The sequence below is a fragment of the Monodon monoceros genome, unplaced genomic scaffold (genome assembly GCF_005190385.1).
Source record: "Monodon monoceros isolate NGI ecotype Baffin Bay Population unplaced genomic scaffold, NGI_Narwhal_1 Super_Scaffold_11, whole genome shotgun sequence".
Taxonomy (NCBI): domain Eukaryota; kingdom Metazoa; phylum Chordata; class Mammalia; order Artiodactyla; family Monodontidae; genus Monodon; species Monodon monoceros.
The window spans coordinates 69,061,650-69,082,171 of NW_021703767.1; the positions used below are offsets into that span (position 1 = coordinate 69,061,650).

Sequence of the window (20,522 nt, forward strand, 5' to 3'; positions counted from 1 at the left end):
CTAGGTCTTTCTATGCAGTTTGCTCAGTTTCCAGGCAGAAAGCAAGCAGCCATTCTTCAAACCCATCCCTAGCCCAGTGTTCTATCCACACTTATTACATCTGCCCTTTTTCTCTTCTCCACGAGCCCCGACCTGGTTCGAACACGTGGTGTCCCCTGTCCACACTGGCCCTAACCCAAGTTCCACGTAGCACGCACAGTCCATCTTTTAAAAACATAAGTTGAATGACGCCATTTTAAGCTTAAGAATTTCCAACAGCTTTTCCACTCGATTAAGAGTAAAACTGAGCTGTTCAAGACGGCCTGCAGGGATGCCATGTGGGAGGGGCTCTGCGTGGACACCCCCCCCCCCAAAACCCTGTCTCCAGTGCCTACCAGGCTGCAGCCCCTCGGGGTTCTTTGGGCCCCAGGCTCCCTCTCAACTCACCACTTTCACACCTGCAGCACCTCTGTTTGGAATACTTTCTCCCTGAGCTTTTCTTCTCTTAGCTCATACTACTCCTCACAGGCCTGAGCTCAAACATCAAGCTTTCGAAAAGGGGTCCTCTGACACTCTACTCCAAATGAGCGCTTCTCGTAGACTTATGCTTAGCGCTCATGTTCTGTGTGGCTCTGTTTAAGGCCCTTCTCTACACCAGACAGCTCGCCATGCATACCCAGCATCTAGCACAGAGCCTCACGCTCAGGAAAGGAAGCTCTCCCGATGAAGACGTGCTGGGTGAGCAAGTAGATTCTGGCCTTGAACGTGGAGGGCATCCTTGCAGAGCAGTGCCCTTCCTAATGACAGCTAACTAGTAAATATACTGAGCAGGGTCTTCAAGAGCCTCAATGCTGATGGCAAGCCTGACACGGGATCTGGACAGCAAATTACAATAGAATAAAACTAAACACCCCAAATAAAACAGTGCCTCCCAAACAGTCAGTTCTCCCCCCTACACGGTGACTCAGAAATTCAGGGCGTTCCTTGATGATGAGCCCTCTTTTCTCTCAGGGCGTTTCAAGATAGAAACATGATAATCACAAAGCCTACACATACCTATTGGCAATGTCCAAGCCTGGAAAAAGGGAGAAGGTAGAAAGATCGTTAGTGGAATGTTTTATACACCAAGAACAGCAAGTGATACGACAACCATCTCTTGTTTATGACAGAGTTTGACTTCCCAAACTCTCACTTTCCCCATCACCTATGGTCCTCCCTCCCTCTCTCCTTTCAGCTTCCCTGGTCCTGAACTTCTTGGGTTAATCTGATAAACTCCTCTGAGCCCTGGAGACACTGTTAAGCTTCCAGCACTGCCCTGGGACCTTTATGGCAGCCTTTGTTGCCCCGCCCTGGGCACTGGAGCTTCCTGTTCTCCAGCCCACAGAAGGAAACAAACACCGCTCTACTGAAAACTTCAAACCCAGAACGTTTAACTTGCATGTGGCCCTCAAAAAGAAACCCCCAGTGATCATTTTTGACAAATACCTGCTTCATTTTAAAGTGTACAGAGAAAGTGTAATTTTATTCAGTTCTTCAAAGAAAAAACATACAATTACTAGATACGTTTTTCTTGCCACATGATTTTAAAACATTTTTATCACGGAAAATTACAAAATATACAATAGTACAGAGAAGGATATAACAAACACTGAAAGCCTACACCCAGATTAGGGAAATATCAACCTTTTGCCAATCTTATCTATCCCTTTTTGTTTTGGTTATTTGAGGGGCTTTTTCTGGGAATATTTTCAAACAAAATGTCATTAAGTGCTTCAGAAGGAGACATTTCTTTAATTCAGGGCCAGGGCAAGTAAAGGGAGAGGGACTAAAACACTTCTCCAGATGACTAACAGCAGGTCCTGAGCCTGTAGTGAGTTGTGAAGTCAAATGCTATGGTCAGGACCAGGGTTTTTCTTTTTCTTTTTTTAAAATTGCCAACGTTTTCTTATGTGGTAGTCCTACACTTTATTTATTTTTAAATATTAATTTATTTATGTATTTATTTTGGCTGCACCAGGTCTTAGTTGCGGCACGGGGGATCTTTTTTTTTAGTTTCAGCACGTGGGATCTAGTTCCCCAACCAGGGATCGAACCCGGGTCCCCTGCATTGGGAGCATGGAGTCTTACCCACTGGACCACCAGGAAAGTCCCCAGGGTTTTTTCTTTTATTGGTGTAGAATGGAAGAGAAAATGCCAGCATGTACTGTACATAATACTACTCAGGATTGTTTCATAAAACTTGTTTTAGTTAAATCTCTCTCTCTCTCTCTCTCTCTCTCTCTCCATCTATCTATCTGTCTATTTATCTATCTATCTATCTCCTGGGTTGCAATGTAGAATAAATTTGTTTCTGTGGGTAGCGAACACACTTGGGCCAAAAATGTACAGAAAGCAAGAAGGGGTATTTTCTGAGAGAGGAAAGAGGAGGGGAAGAGGAAAATCAAAGAAATGAGGGTTAGAAAGGAGGAGGAGAGGGTAAGGTCGTTTCCCTCCCAGATCCCCAAATCCCACCCCGCTCAAGGTTTCCGCTAGAATGAAGTGACGTCAATCCCCTTCCGCCTCCACACACTCTGGCTTCCCCAGGCTGGACTTGGCAGAACCAAGGGGAATGTAAGGGAGAGGCGTATTCAAAGAGATTTCAAGAGAAGAGTTTACTGGGGCTGGTGACTACAGCAAGAAGAGACAGGAGTCATAGGCGATGCTGAAATGCCCAGTCTGGTGGGAAGCAAAGAGTTACGTTGAGGGAGCACCTGATCTGAACGACAGGATGGATGACAAGATCAATTTCAGGCAGGTTAAATCTGAGGTGATGGCAAGACATTAGCAACGCCCACTCTTCCAAAAGGCAATTAGAGATGTAAATAAAAAAGGAGTCTGGGGCTTCTCTGGTGGCGCAGTGGTTGAGAGTCCGCCTGCCGATGCAGGGGACATGGGTTCGTGCCCCGGTCTGGGAGGATCCCACATGCCGCGGAGCGGCTGGGCCCGTGAGCCATGGCCGCTGAGCCTGCGCGTCCGGAGCCTGTGCTCTGCAACGGGAGAGGCCACAGCAGTGAGGGGCCCGCGTACCGCAAAAAAAAAAAAGAAAAAAAAAAAAAAAGTAAAAAAAAAGGAGTCTGAGCAAGAAGGAAAAACTGAACACAGGTGTGCAGGCACACGTGAAGCATCTTCCTCCATGGCCGTGTCTGTGCTACCCGCCTACCCTTTCTTCTGATTCAAGACCCTGCCCCTGGGGAGGGACACATGAGTAGGTAAGTGTGACACGTGTCACACACAGACACGTAATGAGCAAGCAGCTCCTTCTAGGAGGGTCGGGACGGTCCGGCACTAGCCCTCCCACCGCCTGATACCTTGGATGGAGAGCTCAGTAGACATGGAGGCCTTCCCTGACCCGTTCACCACCAGGCACGTGTACACTCCCACGTCATCTTGGTTGACCTCGTGGATTTCCAGGACTTGCACCCCATTCTTCTCAGACATAGACACACGGGAACTGGGCTGTAGGGGAACATCTCCCTGGGGACGGCATAGGCAGCTTGGTCAGAGAAACTGCTCACCTTTTGACTCTGTCCTACCTGCTGTCAATCCAGGTGGGACAGACACCAGGCATGCACAGCAGGGCCCTCAGCTCTGGGCTCTGTCAACATGTTTGGAGAGCAGCCTGAGGGCAACCCAAGGGTCCTGACTCGAGGAGCATGGATGCGCTGTGGTGTTCGGTCCAGCTGAGGGCAGGTGTATGGAACCTGTTTCGAAGGAGCCCTAGTTTGAGGTGGGAAATCCTATATTCCTCACTTTAGTTCTCCTCTGTCTTCCTCTTCCTTTTATTGATGTTCCAGGGTCAGTACAGGAGAATCAGGAATCAGGGAAAAGGCATCCTGTCACTCATTTTTATACAGGAGTTCCGTCTGTGAAAAAGCTCCTCGCCCTGGCCTTGACCCCCAGAGCTCCTCACTGCCCTGTTAACATGGGCTGCCCCCCGCCACTGCTGCCTCCTCTTCCCCCTCCCCCACCCCTCCCCCACCTCTGTCTTCACATTGTTCAGCCCTGAATGATTTATAAAGCACTCCCACGTGGAGCCTCCCAACAGTATTTGGAGGTAGGTGGGATTATCTCTGCCTCATAGATAAGGAAACTGGGGTTCTAAGAGATCAAATGCTTTGCCCAGCATCTCATGCTTTGTCAATCAGGGAGCTGTGGCTTGAAATCAGCCCCAGACTTCAGACTCCACTCTCTTGACATGGTCAGGTCTGTTTTGACTCGGAAGTTTTATACTGTTTTGTGAGTGTGTGGATTACAGGACATCGTGGGCTGAGTAACACAGGGAGAGTGTGCAAACAGGGGCAAGAACGGGCACGGCTACCAAACACATGAGAACCTCAAGGACGCTCTACAGTTGAATTGGAAGGGACTGATGGGGAAGACCGACTCCCCGTAGTCCAGGGACCTAACCCAGAGTCAGGGCAGACAAAACCTCACCTTGAGCCAGGAGACCTGTGGCTGGGGCCGGCCAGTGATCTTGCAGGAGAATCGCCCCATCTGTCCTTCTTTGACCACCGCTCGGCCCAGCTTAGTAGCAAACTTCGGTGGGCATTCTCCCCAGATGCTGGGACGGGTCTCCGCCGCAGGGGCTGCAAATCTGTCCCTGGAAAGAAAGCCGCAGAGAATCTACAGCAATGCAGATGCTTTTCTCTCTGTCCCCTCCCAAGTTACTTAAGTTGAGCTCAGAAGCCAGCAAAGGGCAACCTTCCCAATTCTGTGCCTCAAACACATTTCTGGAAAAATCTGTGGCACCAAAACCTATTTCCTCCACCTCCTGAGCATGCAGCTAGCCTTCAGTTACTAGCCTCCCTTGAAGTTAGGTATGCTTGAATTCTACTGAGGTCTGGCCAAAGCCCAGCTCTGGCCAACAGACTGTGATCAGAAAGCAGAAACACCATGTGCCATTTCTAGGCTGGACCCATCAAAACCTCCTGTGCTATTCTCCACAGTCTCTCTTGCCCACTTTTCTGGCTAGATGCAGAGAGTCCTGCTGAGGCTCCAAGGCCTAGGAGATGATGGAGCCACAAAACAGAAGGAGCCTGGGTCCCTGAAAGATAATAGGAAGGTTTTCCACCTGTCCAAGAATATGTGAACTGACTTTGCTTGAGTAAGCAATCACCTTTCCCTGTGTCAAGCCATTGCAATTTGGGGGCTTGTCTGTTACAGCAGCCACTGTTACTTACCCTTACCAATTTAGGCTTACTTGCCATAAGAAATTCACATACTGACTGCCCCTTATAAGTCTGCTTGTTTAAGTCTTCTGACTATTTGCCTCGGTTGTTAGGGACTCCTGCAGACTATGGCCACATAGCCCACTTCCATTTAGCAACTGGACTCGTCAAAGGGGTATCCATAGAGGCCTCCAGGTCTGACACATCACACCACAATAGGCTCCCGCTTTAGTTATCACAACCCAAGATGTTTGAGAAGACTTGCTCCCCAGGCTGTTCTGCCAAGGCCTCAGGAAACGCCAGTTACTTTATGCTGGGTTGGACATCCTGGAACTTACCCCAAGGCTTTGGAAACAAGAGGCTGACCATGCTTCTTCACAAAGCCCCCTGCAAGTAGGAAACAAAGAGAAAGAGGCTTGAAAAGTCCGGTCTGAGCCACACACTGGGAGCAACAAAAGCCAGAAAGAGTCAGCGGGGGCGGGGCGCGGATAATGACGGAACAGTTCACCCTGACTGAGCCCATACTGGGTCAGGCTCTATGGTGGGCGCTTTACATGCATCGTCGCACGGATTTCCCGCAATACTTTAAGGAGGCTGGTATTACAACATCCTTCTATTTTTTTAAACAGGTGAGAAAAAATGAGATTCGGAGACATAAAGTCGCCCAGTTGAGTCACAGAACCACTAATGGTACCGGAAAGCATCCCGGTTTACCTATTCTAGAACACTCCACCATTCTGCTGAGTGGTTATATGCCCCTGGACCTTCCACTCGGGGATGATCTGTGGCGATCAGGACCTCTCCAGAAAAGGAGCCAGTTGAACGGACAGGGGAGATGCACATGCATCTCTCTTACTACATCTACTCCTTTTTGACCCCATCACCACTCCACCCTTCCACTTAACGCCCAGCAAACAGCAGGGTCTGTCAAGCTGGAACGGAGCAGATCACAGGAGACAAGCTCCAGAGCAGCCAGCACCTCCCAGAACCTGCACCAGTGGGACGCTGGGCACTGCCAGTCCTGGGTGAGGGGCTGCTGTGCTGGGCGGGAAGCAGTTAAACAACAGACTGTGCAAGGCGGCTGGGCTCAGCTCCTTCACCCAACTGCTGCTGCTGGGAGGAGCAACTCATAACGTGACCAGGAAGTGACTATACAGCAGTGGGGTGTTTTTGAGGAATGGGGAGGGGGAGAGGAGGGCATTTTTGAGATGACAATCAGCCTAGAAGTTGTTCTCTTTCTGCGACATACTGGGAATGTTTTTGTTTTTGTTTTTGTTTTTGTTTGGCGGTACGCGGGCCTCTCACTGTTGTGGCCTCTCCCGTTGCGGAGCACAGGCTCCGGACGCGCAGGCTCAGCGGCCATGGCTCACGGGCCCAGCCGCTCCGCGGCATGTGGGATCTCCCCGGACCCGGGCACGAACCCGAGTCCCCTGCATCGGCAGGCGGACTCTCAACCACCGCGCCACCAGGGAAGCCCGGGAATGTTTATTAAACTCCACCCAAGGCACGCATGGAAAGGGTAGAAGTCATTCCCTGATATCGGCAGGCAGCTGTAATGGGAGATCTGCAGGGTGTCTCCCGGAAAAGGGTAAACTTCCTTAAATTCCAGCACTGATCACATCTATGTGAATGCATAGGAACATAGGAATGGAAGGTGAAGATCATGGCTGAGTACCTCCCTCAGCCATACCTGGTTTAAGGTTATACCAGGACTTTAGTGAAAAAGGGTTAATAACAATGCCTGCATCCCATGTAAGTTGTGATGCCATACGGGGTGACACTTGTTGTGCATGCATTCTGCTTAACATAACTATTTAGTGAGCCGTGTATAGTTTTCATCCCATAATGTGGGTTTAGTTCTTGTCATTCAATTCTCTGTTCAAGGTTAAAAGAATTTATAAGCTGATAAGAGGAGAGACCTGCTCTGGGAAGGCCCAACTGACAACTGCAGTCAAGATGCTGGGGTCCCTCGGACACCGCTGGAGGAAGTTCTTTTATAAGGTATTTGAGCAAATGAGAATCATCAGCTTTAAAGACGCTCTGCTCTTAGATCAGCATCTTCCTTTCTGTCTCTCCAGTTAAAGGAAACGATGCTAAAAGTAGGAAAGAAAGTTTACAAAGCTACTCACTTTGGTCTTGTTTGTAGTAGTAAATATTGGAAACAACATAAATGTCACACAGTAGGGAGACAATAAGTGGCTAGGTGAAATGTACAATTAGACATCGTATTCTGCCACCAAATTATGTTTAATAATATATGAAACATGCAGAAATATGTTAAAAATATTATATCATTTGCTCTTCAGCACACTCCAGCTGGGCTGTGATCCTCTCCACTCCACTGAGCTCCATTCCGACCACCATCTTGCCAAACCCAGTGGTTAATCCTCTTCACAATCCCACTCACTAGCACCTGACAGCAGGGGCCACTCCTCTCCAAAGCACTTTCTCCTCCAGACTCTCCCGCTTTTACCAGGTTGCCTATTCTTTCCTCAACCTCCTTCTCTTCTGGAACTTTATCTCTGAGAGCACCCTAGGGCTGAGTCTTGGGTCCTCTCCTCAGCGCTATGGACTCTTCCCCGGGGGGGGGGGGGTCTTAGTCCCATAGCTTTAAATAATATCCATAATAACTCCCAAACCATACTCCCACCAGAACTTTTTATTCCTCAGAAGTATCCAGGCCAGTGCCCAGCACATAGTAGGTATTCAAATATTTGTTAAACGAATGAATTTTATGAAAAAAAGAGCAGCATGCAAAATTGTCTATTCAATGCGATCATAATCAGGTAAAAATAAGATAAAATACCCATAGTGAAACAACCAGAAGAAAATATATCAAAACGTAATCGCCTCTTATACATGCTCTATTCCACAGCATTAGGCACACACCAATCACTAAGACTCTCATCGAAAATATCCAGGTACCATTCACTGCACTTATCATGCTACTGTACCACTCACTTCACACTGGGGTAAAGATCTGATAAAAATTAGACTGGTCAATAGATAACCAACAAGGACCTACTGTATAGCACAAGGAACTACACTCAGTATTCTGTAATAACCTATAAGGGAAAAGAGCCTGAAAAGGAATATGTGTACATAAACTGAATCACTGTGCTGTACACCTGAAACCAACACGATATTGTAAATCAACTATACTTTAATAAAAATAAATTCATTAATTAATTTAAAAAATTAGACTGATCAACAGACAAATGGATAAACAATATAAGGTCTATCTGTACAATGAAATATTATTCAGCCATGCAGAGAAATAAAGTAATGATACATGCTACAACAAAGATTAACCCTGAAAATTTTTGCTAAGTGAAAAAAGCCAGACACACAGAAAATGTATGATTCCATTTATATGAAATGTTCTGAAGCGGCAAATCCACAGAGACAGAAGGCAGATTGAGTGGTTGCCAGGGGCTGGGGGGAGGGGGGAGTGGAGTGACTGCTCACTGGGTGTGGGGTTTCTGTTTGGGGTGATGAAAAGTTCTGGGGCTAGACAGTGGTGATGGCTGCTCACCATTGTGAATGCACTTAATGCCATTGAGTTGCATGGTTTAAAAGGGTTAAAACGGCAAATTTTATGTAATATGTGTTTTATCACAATAAAATTATACTAAGAACCTTTAAAACTCTTGGGAGCTAAATGTCTTAATCCAAAGGCTAAAATTCCTCTACTCCTTAAAAGATAGAGCAAAAATATGGCATTTCCTCAAAGAATACCAAAAGTGTGCTGTTTGGAGGTCCTTCTGTATCAGAGTAAGAGCAGTTTATGGTACAATCCAAAGGTAACATATAAAGCAGTCAGCTAAAAATGGAATTGAGGAATGCTCATCTTAATGTGTGTCAACACCAGAGACATACATCAAAGCAAACAGAGAATTGGGGCTAAAATAGCTAACAGGGTCTATTTATAGGCAAAAATTTGAAGTTGCAAATTGTCAGATAAGGCAAAATTAATTTTGTGAAAGTATGAAAATCTGGCAGAACAGCAAGGCTATGTAGAAAAATAAGTGGAAAGGGGATTAAGGTAGAAATGCCCAAAATAGAAGAGTAGGTTAAGAGAATTAGTGAAGACAGGATCGAGTTAGTGAGAGGGAAAAAAAGGCCAAGGCACCAAAGGTATTTAAACAGTCATCTCAGATTTTTCAAGAATGAGTAAAAGAGGATGCTAGCAGGTTTTAGGAATGAAAAGTTCAATAGTGGAGGTACTAAGCACATTTTGTCAAAGACTGAGTAGACACAGAGAACGCTGCTGAAAGGGGAATAATGTGATCATGATGGTAAGAAGAAGAAATACTTCTAAAAAGGTGCAATGATATAATTTATCATCCAAACAGAGACTCTGGACACTGAAAGGGGCATAATTAATAATTCTGCCCGGACAACAGGAGTAAAATCAGGACTGTTCCAGGCAAACCAGGGTGCAGTCACCCCACTTGCAGGCAACTTCAAAGGAGATTTTAAGGACTGCTTAAAATAGTGGCTCTTCACTCAGTCAGAACAAATACCCACTTTTTATAACATGTATTTAGCAATGTCCCCTGTGCCGTGTTGAATCAATATTTGCCGCTAACCGTCCATATATATAACTTCAAAAAGAAAACAAATGTAAAGCCCTGACTAAAATGTTAAGGAGAAACAAAAGGAAAGGGAAGTATAATGATGTTTATTTCCATATGGAATTTCAATATTTCGATATTGTACATCAATAGATGTTCAAGCATGTCTATTTCAATGTAAATGCCCAGGCACTTCAGAAGACATAACGAAATAGATGCCTACACTGACTCATCTGCATGTTTGGATTTGAAGGTGAATGATCAAAAAACACACTGTACAAGTAGTCACGGAAATGAAGGCACACAGGTATACGGGTGGATGCTAGAATAAAAAGTAGTGTTAGCAATGTGATATGTCAATTATATCTCAATAAAGAGAAAAAAAGAAAAAATTAGTATAGTAAAAAGAAAGAGTCGTGTTAGGATAAATAACAGAGAAGACATTATATAACAAAGAAAGAATGAAACCTTAAAAGAAGGTAACACAGCGAGACAAGTTACAGACCACTGAAGTAGAGAAAATGGGGGAAAAAATGACTGTAAGTGTGGTGTCAAAACAATTTTCTGCTGTATGACATGGGATCCTTGAGACCTCATCTGTACTAAAACACTGATTCAGTCCCTATTACGCATAAGGCATTAGTTAGAGCTTCAGCAAGTAGACTGATGTGTGTAATAAAAGCTAGAAGAAAACTTGAGCCTTAAGAGAAAGGCAAAGTGCTTCAAAGATGGGGGAGGGGACACCCCAGAGCAGGGCCTATTGAAGATCTTGAGTTTCAGTTTAAAGGTGGATCATTGGAGGATTCGAAGGGAGGGAATGATAAAATCCCATCTGAATTCTTTGAAAGATATTTTCAGCAGCAATGTGGAGATTAGAGTGGGGTATGGGTAGAACTGGGGAGACCATTTGGAAATCTGTGCAACAGGACGGAGTGGATAGGACCACGATGGTGGCAGTGGGGACAAATGAGAACTGGCACAGCAGGGTCTGGTGACTGACCAGGGAAGGGGAGGGAGGGAGCACTTGAGGATGACGAGGTGGCTGGGCTGCCCTGCTTCCAAAGGAGGTTTGGGTTATCACCTGTCAAGGTTTCAGCTGTGTCTTCCAGAGGGCACTGAAGTCCTAACCATAAATGTTACTGCACCTCTGCCAGGGGCTGCCTGTCACTGTATAAATGGGGGCCTCACCCTACATAAACAGTTCACTCTACAGCCTCCACTCAGGCAGGGAGCTCTGGAGGTCACTGCCACAGTCCACGTTCACTGGAATGTGCACATGTACCTTATTCTTACACTATGACACTCAATAACAAGCACAGTTGACCCTTGAAGAACACGGTGGTTAGGGACGCCAACCTCGTGCAGTGGAAAATCCACGTACTCTATGTCTGCCTCAAAAATGAAGGAACTGATACATGACTCACCCAAGGGCAGGAAGCTGAAGCTGTTCTGCAGAACCAGGACTCAAACCCTAGTTCTCTTGATTCTGCATATTGTGATCTCTAACTGAACACAAACTTCCTCCCACACTAAGTTAATTTAAATATCTGTAAAATGAAAATACAGGTACTCTATTTATTGAAAAAAAATCCATATATAAGTGGACTCATGCAGTTCAAAACTGTTATTCAAGGGTCAACCATACATCCTTGCATAGAGGCTAAGGAGGTTATCCCAGGGCGCCTAGTAGACATTTCAGGAGTTCTGTTTGGGTCCTCAGGAAACTGATGCACTAAAGAACCAGTTCTTCCTCAGGGGGTTGAAATAAAATATCCACCACTTAGAAGACAGATCACTTCCTGGTCATTGATGGATAAGGTAGTCATATATCCTACCCAATGAGTTCAAAGGAGTAGGGACGCGAAGTTTTGTTTTGGAGGGGGGAAGAGTTCAATAAATTGCAGCCAGTGATCTCTCAACTGTCTTACATAAGTACTCTAAAGAGGAATTTAGATCCTCTGCAGAGACAAAATAGCTGTTTTCTTTAGAGTCTTCTTTCTGAGGCCAAGGATCACAGGCATGCCAGCTCACTTCTCAAGAGTCACTTTCCACTGTGATTCCCTCCCAAAACACCAAGCCAAGTAGCAGGTATTCCCTTCAGTACTTAAGTCATAAAGACTGATCTTGTATCAATTTATCAGGGAGGAAACAAAGAGAAATTTACCTCTGGTTTGAGCCGCTCCCCACTTGTGGGTCTGATGTGGTAGGAGTCATCTGGCTGTGGCTACTGTACAGGTGTCTGATCAGAAGCCACCCAGTGAGCAAGTGCAGCATATGGGAAGGTTATTTTAAGCATGGTTCTGGAGAAAGTCATCGTACTAATAAGCAACCCATTTTTGTTGGGGATCATGCAAAGTGATGATGTATCAAAGACTAACAGAACACATGAAAAATCTGTGATCGTAATACTTGTAATAAACCCGTGTGTTCAGAAAAATAAAGGTAAAGTTAAAAAGATTCATGAAGCAAAGCAAGCACATAGTAGGTCTGTCCCTCAAGCTGTGGCTAAGGGCAGCAGTTCACCTGGAGAGCTACATGCCGTAGGAAAATGGAAAAGCAACAATTAAGGGCAGAATCGTCCACTCATACTCTGGAACGGATATGACTCTAAAAACCGCCTCGCCTTGTGCTCCAGACCTCCCACAGTCTCCTCCCAATCTGTCCTTCAGCTTTATTTCCCACTACTCTCTGCTCCTGCCCGTCCACTCACCCCACCCTCCACCCCAGGCCCTAACTCTTAACCACTTTCCTCCTATCCCCAGCATCAGAATCAGAATCTGCCATCCAAATCTCACTCGCTCTGTCCGGGCTAGCCAAGCCCCTCCTCCTCCGAGAAGATATCGCAGACCACTTCAGCCTCCAGATGTCTCGTCCTCCTCCAAGTTTACAGAGCGGAAGTGCCGATCATTTGGCAAGTAAACCTGTGCTGTCTTGGGGTTGTGCTTTTACTTAGCTTTTAATGTGTCTACGTCTTAGCTGACCAAACAGGTTCTTGCAGAAAGGATGTGACAAAGCATTTCATCTCCCACAGGGCACCGCACAAAGCCAGCACTTCCTAAATGCATCCTCATGTTGTTACTTAATTGCAACATAACAATGAAATATGAGGTCGAGAAAGTCTCTTGAGAGCAATAACCAAGTCTTGCTGCTCTTAGATCCCAGCACAAAGTTAGCACGAGCAATGAGGTCTGATGAATGAAGAAGAGGCTAGAACTACAAGCAAATGGGAAAGGTCTGGGGGTGGAGATGGGAGAAATGGGTAGAGGAGTTAGAGATGGGAAGAAAAGATGGCAGCTGGGCCAGCCAGGGGTACTGGCGTGTATTTTGGAGGGGAAAAGAGGCAAAGTGAAACTGGAAGGTGAAAACAACAGAGGGAGGGGAGGAGGAGATTTGGAAGGCATGCTTCCAGAACAGAATGGGACCAAGTCATTTGTCATCTAACTCTTCCGTGTAGCAAATAAGTGAGGCAGTCTTGACACACAACTGTTTCACAGCAAAGAGACTGGAGGGGCAAAAAGAATAATCTTTATCTCTACCATATTTATATTTTTCCCATTGATGAGACAGAAAAGGACAAGAACTCAGAACATTTTAATATTCTGACTGGGTAAGAAAAAAAATAGGGCATATGCCCCTACAGAAAGAAGAGTCATCAGTGAGTATAACAGACTGAAAAGAGTTTATAAAGAATACAAATGGGAAATATAATTACAGGTCTTTAAGAAGGTAGAAAATTTAGGTAAAAGAAGACAGTACAAAAGAAGAGAACAACAAAACAAAAGGAAAATCACGAAAGACGTTCTTGAGGAATACAATAATTTAAAACTCAGCCATTGTAAATAGACATGGGTTCAAGTATATAATGTCATCAATTCAATCCAATGTGAAAATAAAGGCATCTGAGAAGTCTGACCCTGGAAAAGGGTAGTAGCAAAAGACATGGCGCAGAAGCATTTCCTACAAATTCAAAATCACCAGAGAATGCTGGTGCCAGCAGCACCAGAATAGCTTGGCTAGCGGTCACTAAGGCCAGTCTTCTCCCTTAAATCCCATGACATGGGGTCACTCTCCTTTCTGCCGCCACATTCTAGGTGGCCTGCCACCTGGCTCTCTTTCTGCCACCTGGCTCTCTTTCGCTCGCATGGTCAGGGAGCACTTAATTCTACTGCAAAAGTGATATTTGTTACCTATTTATAGTCTCTCTTTCCCCATTGGAAGTAAACTCCAAGGGGGCAGAAAGCCTGTCTGAATTGGGCCTGACACAGAGAGAAACAGAGTGGTGAACGAGGCAATGGATAGAGGGATGCACTCTTTGCTTGTGTGAGACATTCCAAGATGAGGGGACATGTCTTTGCTTTTCGACAGAGACAAAAGTGGCAGCCTCAGAACCTATCACCTACAGAGGAGGGAGCTGGGGGAAGAATCACCCAGGAATGGAGGTGAAGGAGGAGGAATTTGCATGAAGGATAGTGTACTTAATAGAGAAGAAAGAGTGATGGTCAAGGCTGGATCCAGAAAGGAGGGAGGAAACAGGTCTTTGCCTACCCTCCACCTTCATTTACTCATTTCAAAGAAAACTCCCAAGAGGAAGGAGCCCCTGGCCGAATCTATTCCCCAGCGAATACATATTCGCTATTTTTAAAGTTATTTTTTCAGTTGTTCATTGCATTCTTAGGCGGAGTCGTTAATGGCTTAGAATTTATTTTTCAGAGATGAAAATAAACTTTATCCACTTCCTCTGAAACTATCGCTCTCCACTCTCTTGCTACTCCTCTTCCCCTAGAATAAGCCCTTATTTCTCAACATCATCTTTAAAGCTTTACTCACTGCCCAGTGCACCAGACATGTTGATCATGACTAGGGTAACCATGCAATTTATTATCCAAACGGGGACTCTTTTGAAAGTCAAAGGAGGCTCTATTTATAATTACATTGGTAGAGCAGGCATGCTGGGATGAATGGTCACCCTAAGGACACTTGCTGTGACCATGGGTCTGCAAAAGGGCAACCACTTGCCCAAATGCTCACATTTGAGAATCATTTGTACTAGGAAAAATATATCACATCTGTAACTGAATCCTTCCTTGCTACTCAAAGTGTGACCTGTGGACCAGCAGCACGGGCATCACCCAGGGGCTGGTTAGAAGTGCAGACACTTGGGCCCTACTCTAGGCCTACAGAACCCGAATCTGCATTTTAACAAGATTCCCCCAGGTGATTTGGGTGCCCTTGCATTTGTATTAAACAAGCCTATAAGGTGAGTATGAGCCATCCTGAGGCCTGGATCACCTCTGGGCCTCCAGTTTGGCTTTCCCTGGGTTCCTGAACTCATGGCCTTAAAATTAACCCTCTATTACTTGAAATGACTTAAGTGACTCTCTGGTCCCTGAAACACAAAGGACCTTCTCAAAGTCAGACCACCACGTCTCGGGTAAATCTCTCATTTCAGCCCCGCCCCTCACTCCACCCCACGCCCTAGGTTCACTCTGTGGATGTGATTGCCCAGGACAACCTGCCACCTTGTTCCTACACGTGGGCTTCTCTTTTTTCTCCGTGTAAGCCTTGTTTACCCCTATTCAAGCTTCTAGAGCTGTGCTGTCCAGTACAGTAGGCATTAGTCACCCGTAGTTATTGAGCTCTTGAAATACGGCTGGTCTGAATTGAGATGTGTTACCATGTAAAATACGCTGCAAATGTTGAAGAATGTAAAATATCTCAGAAATAATTTTTATATGTTGAAATGATAGTATCTTGGATATACTGGGTTAAGTTAAAGTATTTTATTAAATTCGATTTCAACTTAAAAAAAAATGTGGCTACTAGAAAACTTGAGATGACACATGTGGCTCACATTATACAGTCGACCCTTTAACAATGAGGGGGTCAGGGGTGCCCACCCTCCCCGCCGTTGAAAATCCATGTACAACTTAGAGTCAGCCCCTCTGCATGTCCGTCGTTCCTCTGTGTCTGCGGTTCCACATTGCAGATTCAACCAACCTCAGACTGTGTAATACTGTGGTATTTACTATTTTAAAAAATCCCCATATAGGTGAACCTGCGAGGTTCAAACTCATATAGTTCAAGGGTCAATTGTATTTCTCTGGACAGCGTGGGGCTGGAGAACAGGCTGTGGCCCCTACATTATACAGAAAGCTCCCAGAAAGCAGGCACCACGTCTCTTCCCTGCTCTGCACCAAGCCTTTGTCAGGGCTGGCTACACAAAGCCTTTCCAGGGCTCAGACTAGGGCTGCACAGGTCATGAATGGTCCTGTCGTGAAGATGCTTGCCCTCAAGGAGGAGAGTGCATGCTTCTTGGCCCTGGTTACCAAAGGAAATCAGGGGAGAAAGCTTTCTCCTCTATTCTCCGCACAAGGATTTCCCTCTGCAAGTAGTTCTCAGGATATTAATGCCACGTTTGAACATCACAAGGTTACCATTTATTGAGTGCCTACTATTTGTCAGTGCTGCGCTGACCTTTACACAACCCATGGGGCAGCCATTAGCATCAGTTTACGGAAAAGGAAATAAGGTTCGGAAAGGTTAATTTCCCCATAGTTAGAAATTAGTGGAGCTAAAATCCAAGACCGTTGGATAGCACTGCCTTCTAAACTTGACCATTAGGGGGTCAAAAGGCTCCATATATGAGTCATACTCTTAATTCCTGAAGCTCTGCTCTTTCCGAATAAGAAGCATAACTAAGAAGCAAAGCACAGAGAGCTGGCGAGAAGCAGGAGGGCTGCTGGATTCCCTTTGTAAGGGTTTGGGCTAGCCTGGCTCCGTCAACAACTTATCCACGGCATAAGAGACCAGAGTGGATCCTTCCAGGGCTATGGTCTATGGGGTAGTCCCAAACCACACATAGGCTGAAACTGGCCTCTGATGCAGAAGCAGAGAGTATACAAGGCCATTCACATTTAAAGGTACTGCAGCCTTTAGGTCATTCTCTACCTCCTAGGGTTAGAAGGCATAAAGCATCTTCAATCATTCTCAAATTGAAACCAAAGGGGAGGGCGCAGGGCTGAGAGCCTTAGCCTTCTCTCATTTGCTATAGTTCTCCTGCCTTCTTTCTTTTCCTCTGCCCGGAGTACCATGACCTAATAAAAATTTTCCTGCTTAGTTGAGACATCAGATCTAATGTCCTCACTGATGGGAACTAAAAAAAAAAAAAAAATAAGGTTTCATACGACCTGGGTTTTATATAGCTCTCCTGTACTCCTAACCCACTCCATTCCTTTACAATGGATCACAAAAAACAAGGGCTAGCCCAGGTTGTAGAGACCACTGAATTCAAACCCTTTATTCTACAGAAACAGAGATCCAGAGTTTAAAGTCGCACATTGACCGGCAAAAGTTGGGACCAGAACCTTGAACCTCTGATTCCCCGTTTCCCCAGCTCCAAACAGAAAATCAGAAAAGGGGTGTTATAGACTACATTTTTGTGTCCCCACCCAAATTCATATGTTGAAGCCCTCACCCCACACAGTGTCACTGTATTTGAAGACAGGGCCTGTGAGGAGTTGACAAAGGTTCAGTGAGGTCCTAAGGGTGGGGCCCTTAGAAGAAGAAGAAGCGACACGAGAGTTCCCTCTCTCCGCCATGTAAGGACACAGCAAGAAGGCGGCTCTCTGCAAGCCAGGAAAAGAGCCTTCACCAGAAACCAAATCCTGCTGGACTGATCTTGAACTTCCAGCTTCCAGAACTGTGAGAAAATTCATTTCTGTTATTTAAGCCACGCAGTCTGCGGTATTTGGTATTGGCAGCCTGGGCTGACTAATACAAGGGGATAAAGTAAATTTTATTTGTGGGCCTCAACTCAAAGTTTGGGCATTGAAAAGTGTATACTGTAGGGGAAAGCACAGCATCAGAACTGGCCGAGATGAGGGTCATTCAGAGAGTGACCAGGGGCCACCTTCCATGTGCAATGCCCCAGCCCACAGGTACTTGAAGGCCATTAAAAGGAATGAGTCACTCAGTTAAAGAATTTGGGGAAAGTACCCAAACTATGCATATTCTATTCTGTGAAACAGCCTGTCTGTCCTTTCATGATGCAAGCAAACAAGAAAAACACTGGCCGAGGTACACCTCGCCCCCTTCTGGAACCTTCTCTGGCACACAGTGTCCCCTGAAAACCAGGCTGGGAGGATTGTTTTCTGAGAGAGGAGAAATGAGTCTGACCCTCTGGTTTATAAGCCCTTAGAAAGGCCTGGAAGGGTGGAGGGAACCTTGCCATCTTTCTGAGGGTCTGACGAACCCACCTGTCCTTTTAGACATCAGGGCTTTAAGCAGCAGCCAGAGGCCTGAACTGGAAATGTTCTCGCCAGTGGAGTGCCTTCAGCATGTGGGAGATACACCGGCAGCAAAAGGAACAGTTTTACTTATGGTCAAATGTTTTCCTGGAATTTTTAAAGTTAATAAACTTAACAGAATTTTATTTAAGTACAAAGGGAAAAGAAGGCAAAATAACTAATCAGTGTTAACACACTTGTATGTTTATCTCCTATATATTTTTCTGAGTTTTACAAAGTTTTTTATGATGAGCATGTACTACTTTATAATGATGATAATAAACATTGCTCATTCTCTAAATAGTTCAGTATCTAGCATGTGCCAGGAAGTTTTCTAGATGCTGGAGATAACAGCAGTAAACAAGATAAAGTCCTTCTTCTCCTAGAGCTTCCAGTTAGAGGTGGGGCTTGGGGGAGATAATCAAATGGGATGCAGTGACAGTCCTAGGAGAAAAATTTGGGGTGGAGTGAGAGGATGGAGAGTCCAGGGGATGAGGTGGTCAGAGAGGGTTCTCTAAGGAGGGGACGTCTGAGCAGAGACCTGAAGGAAGTGAGGGGCCGAGTCAGGGGCCGGGCTGCGGAAAGAGCTCTTCTTTACACAGGGAACAGCCGGGTGAAGGCCCTGAGGCTTTGCTCAAGGACAAGCAGAGGGCCAGTGTGACCACAGTGGAGCGAGCAGGGTGAGGAGTGGTAGGAGAAGGGTCTGGAGAGCCAGGCAGGAGCGGGATGCACTTTGTAAGGCCATGATGGGGAGGCTGGTGCCAGTCTCAGTGCGAGGGGAAGCGAGGGGAAGGCTGGAGCAGAAAGGGAGGTGATGTGCAGTCTGACATTGTCTCCTGGGATGCCTCCCTTGTTCCAGGGACCACATTGCCCCCATCAGACTAACAGGTCCTGAGTTCCGGAATGGGGATGCTTTCTCTTGTGCGTCCCTCTCCCAAGAGAGGGCTGAGGCAGGAGCTGCAGGCCTTGGGGAAACTGATGGTTCATTTCTCCCCAGGGCTTTCACCTCTTGGGACTCACCTTCTACCGTCAACTCCACTGTCACCTGGCGGGCACCACTACCATTGGTGGCTTCACAGGTATACTTTCCCTTGTCCTCCTCACGGACAGCATGAATCACAAGGCTGAAAGTCCCCCGGGTACCACAGTCCAGCAGGAAGCGGCCCCCACCGGCAATGGGTTGCCCGTTTCTGTGCCATGTCACTTGGGGCTCTGGGTAACCCCGGACCTTCAAGGAAAAGAAGAAAGGGTGAGAGCTTGTACATAAGGAGTACTTCCTATGTGGCAGGTGTTGTTCTGGGTGCTTTACATGTATTAACTCTTTTAATCCTCATAACATCCCCTGCAACAAATACTATTTTCATCTCCATTTTGGAGAGGAGGAGATTGAGATGCAGGGTTTTGGTAGATTTCTCGAGGTCTTGAAGGTAGCAAGTAGCCGAGTCAGGCATCCTGGCTCCACAGCCCACCACACAAGTGTCTCTCAAGCCTGGATGCATGATTAGAATCACCAGGGGGAGATTTAAAGCAATACTAGTGCCCAGGTCCAACCTTGGACCAATTATATCAGAACCCCAGTGTGTGGGGACTGAGCATGGGGATTCTAGAGCAGTGCTTCCTACTCTAACATGAATCACTTGTTAAAAATGCAGATTCTGCTTCTATAGGTTTGGGGTGGGCCTGAGATTCTGCAGTTCAGACAAGCTCTCAGATGATGCTGAGGCTGCTGGTCCCTAGAACTCACCTTGGGTAGCAAGGTTCTAGATCTGAGCTGCCCAGTAATGGCAGCCACTAGCCACACATGGCAACTGAGCGCTTGAAACGTGGCTGATCCTGAGTTGCACTGTAACTGCACTGTAAATGTAAATTATACGTGGGGTTTTGAAGAGTTAGTATGAAAAGAGAATGTGGACTACCTCGATAATTTTAAAATACTGATTACATATTGAAAAGATAGTCATTTTGATATACTGGGTTAAATAAAATATATTGTTAAAACTAATTTCACTTGTTTCTCTTTACTTTTTTAATGTGGCTACTAGGAAAGGTACAGCTACATACATGCCTTGCTTGATGTTTCTATCAGGCGGTGCTGCCCTAGACCACTCTTTCTCTACAAATAGTTAGCAGCTAACATCTGTTGAGTGCTAAGTGTTAAGCACTTTTCTAAATACTCAGCATATCTGAGCCTCACGGCAACTTGTTCAGAGAGCAGATATTTCCCCAAAGAGGAGAAAATGCAGAGAGAGACAAATTCCAAGAAATCACCTTGAGTTTCAGAGGAAGTTCCCCAAGGGCGCTGAAACCCCTGAAACTCAACAGGCCCTTTGGAACGGACTCATCTTCGGAGGAGCAGGGCTCAGACTGGCCCGTCAATGCACAGCCTGGGACCTGAACTGGGGGATTCTAGCACTGGAAATGCACAGAAGACATCACAGAAACCTCCTGAGAAAGAAAGTGTTGGCGTTACAAAT

The 20,522-nt window shown here is 45.9% G+C and overlaps 1 protein-coding gene across 8 annotated transcripts in view; it reads right to left on the reverse strand.

The window, feature by feature from the left end:
• The window catches only part of MYLK (myosin light chain kinase), a 270,323-nt gene that overhangs the window by 114,023 nt on the left and 135,778 nt on the right, over positions 1-20,522 (reverse strand). For 6 of the 8 annotated variants that reach the window (XM_029214527.1, XM_029214523.1, XM_029214524.1 and 3 more), the window contains 5 exons: positions 19,069-19,276; positions 5,525-5,573; positions 4,453-4,618; positions 3,327-3,492; positions 1,036-1,054 (listed from right to left, as the gene is read on the reverse strand). In XM_029214527.1, the coding sequence (XP_029070360.1) occupies positions 1,036-1,054; positions 3,327-3,492; positions 4,453-4,618; positions 5,525-5,573; positions 19,069-19,276 (608 nt within the window). Of the gene's footprint in view, positions 1-1,035; positions 1,055-3,326; positions 3,493-4,452; positions 4,619-5,524; positions 5,574-12,558; positions 13,436-19,068; positions 19,277-20,522 lie in introns of those variants that run through there. The other 2 variants (XM_029214529.1, XM_029214530.1) reach the window with 2 other exon arrangements.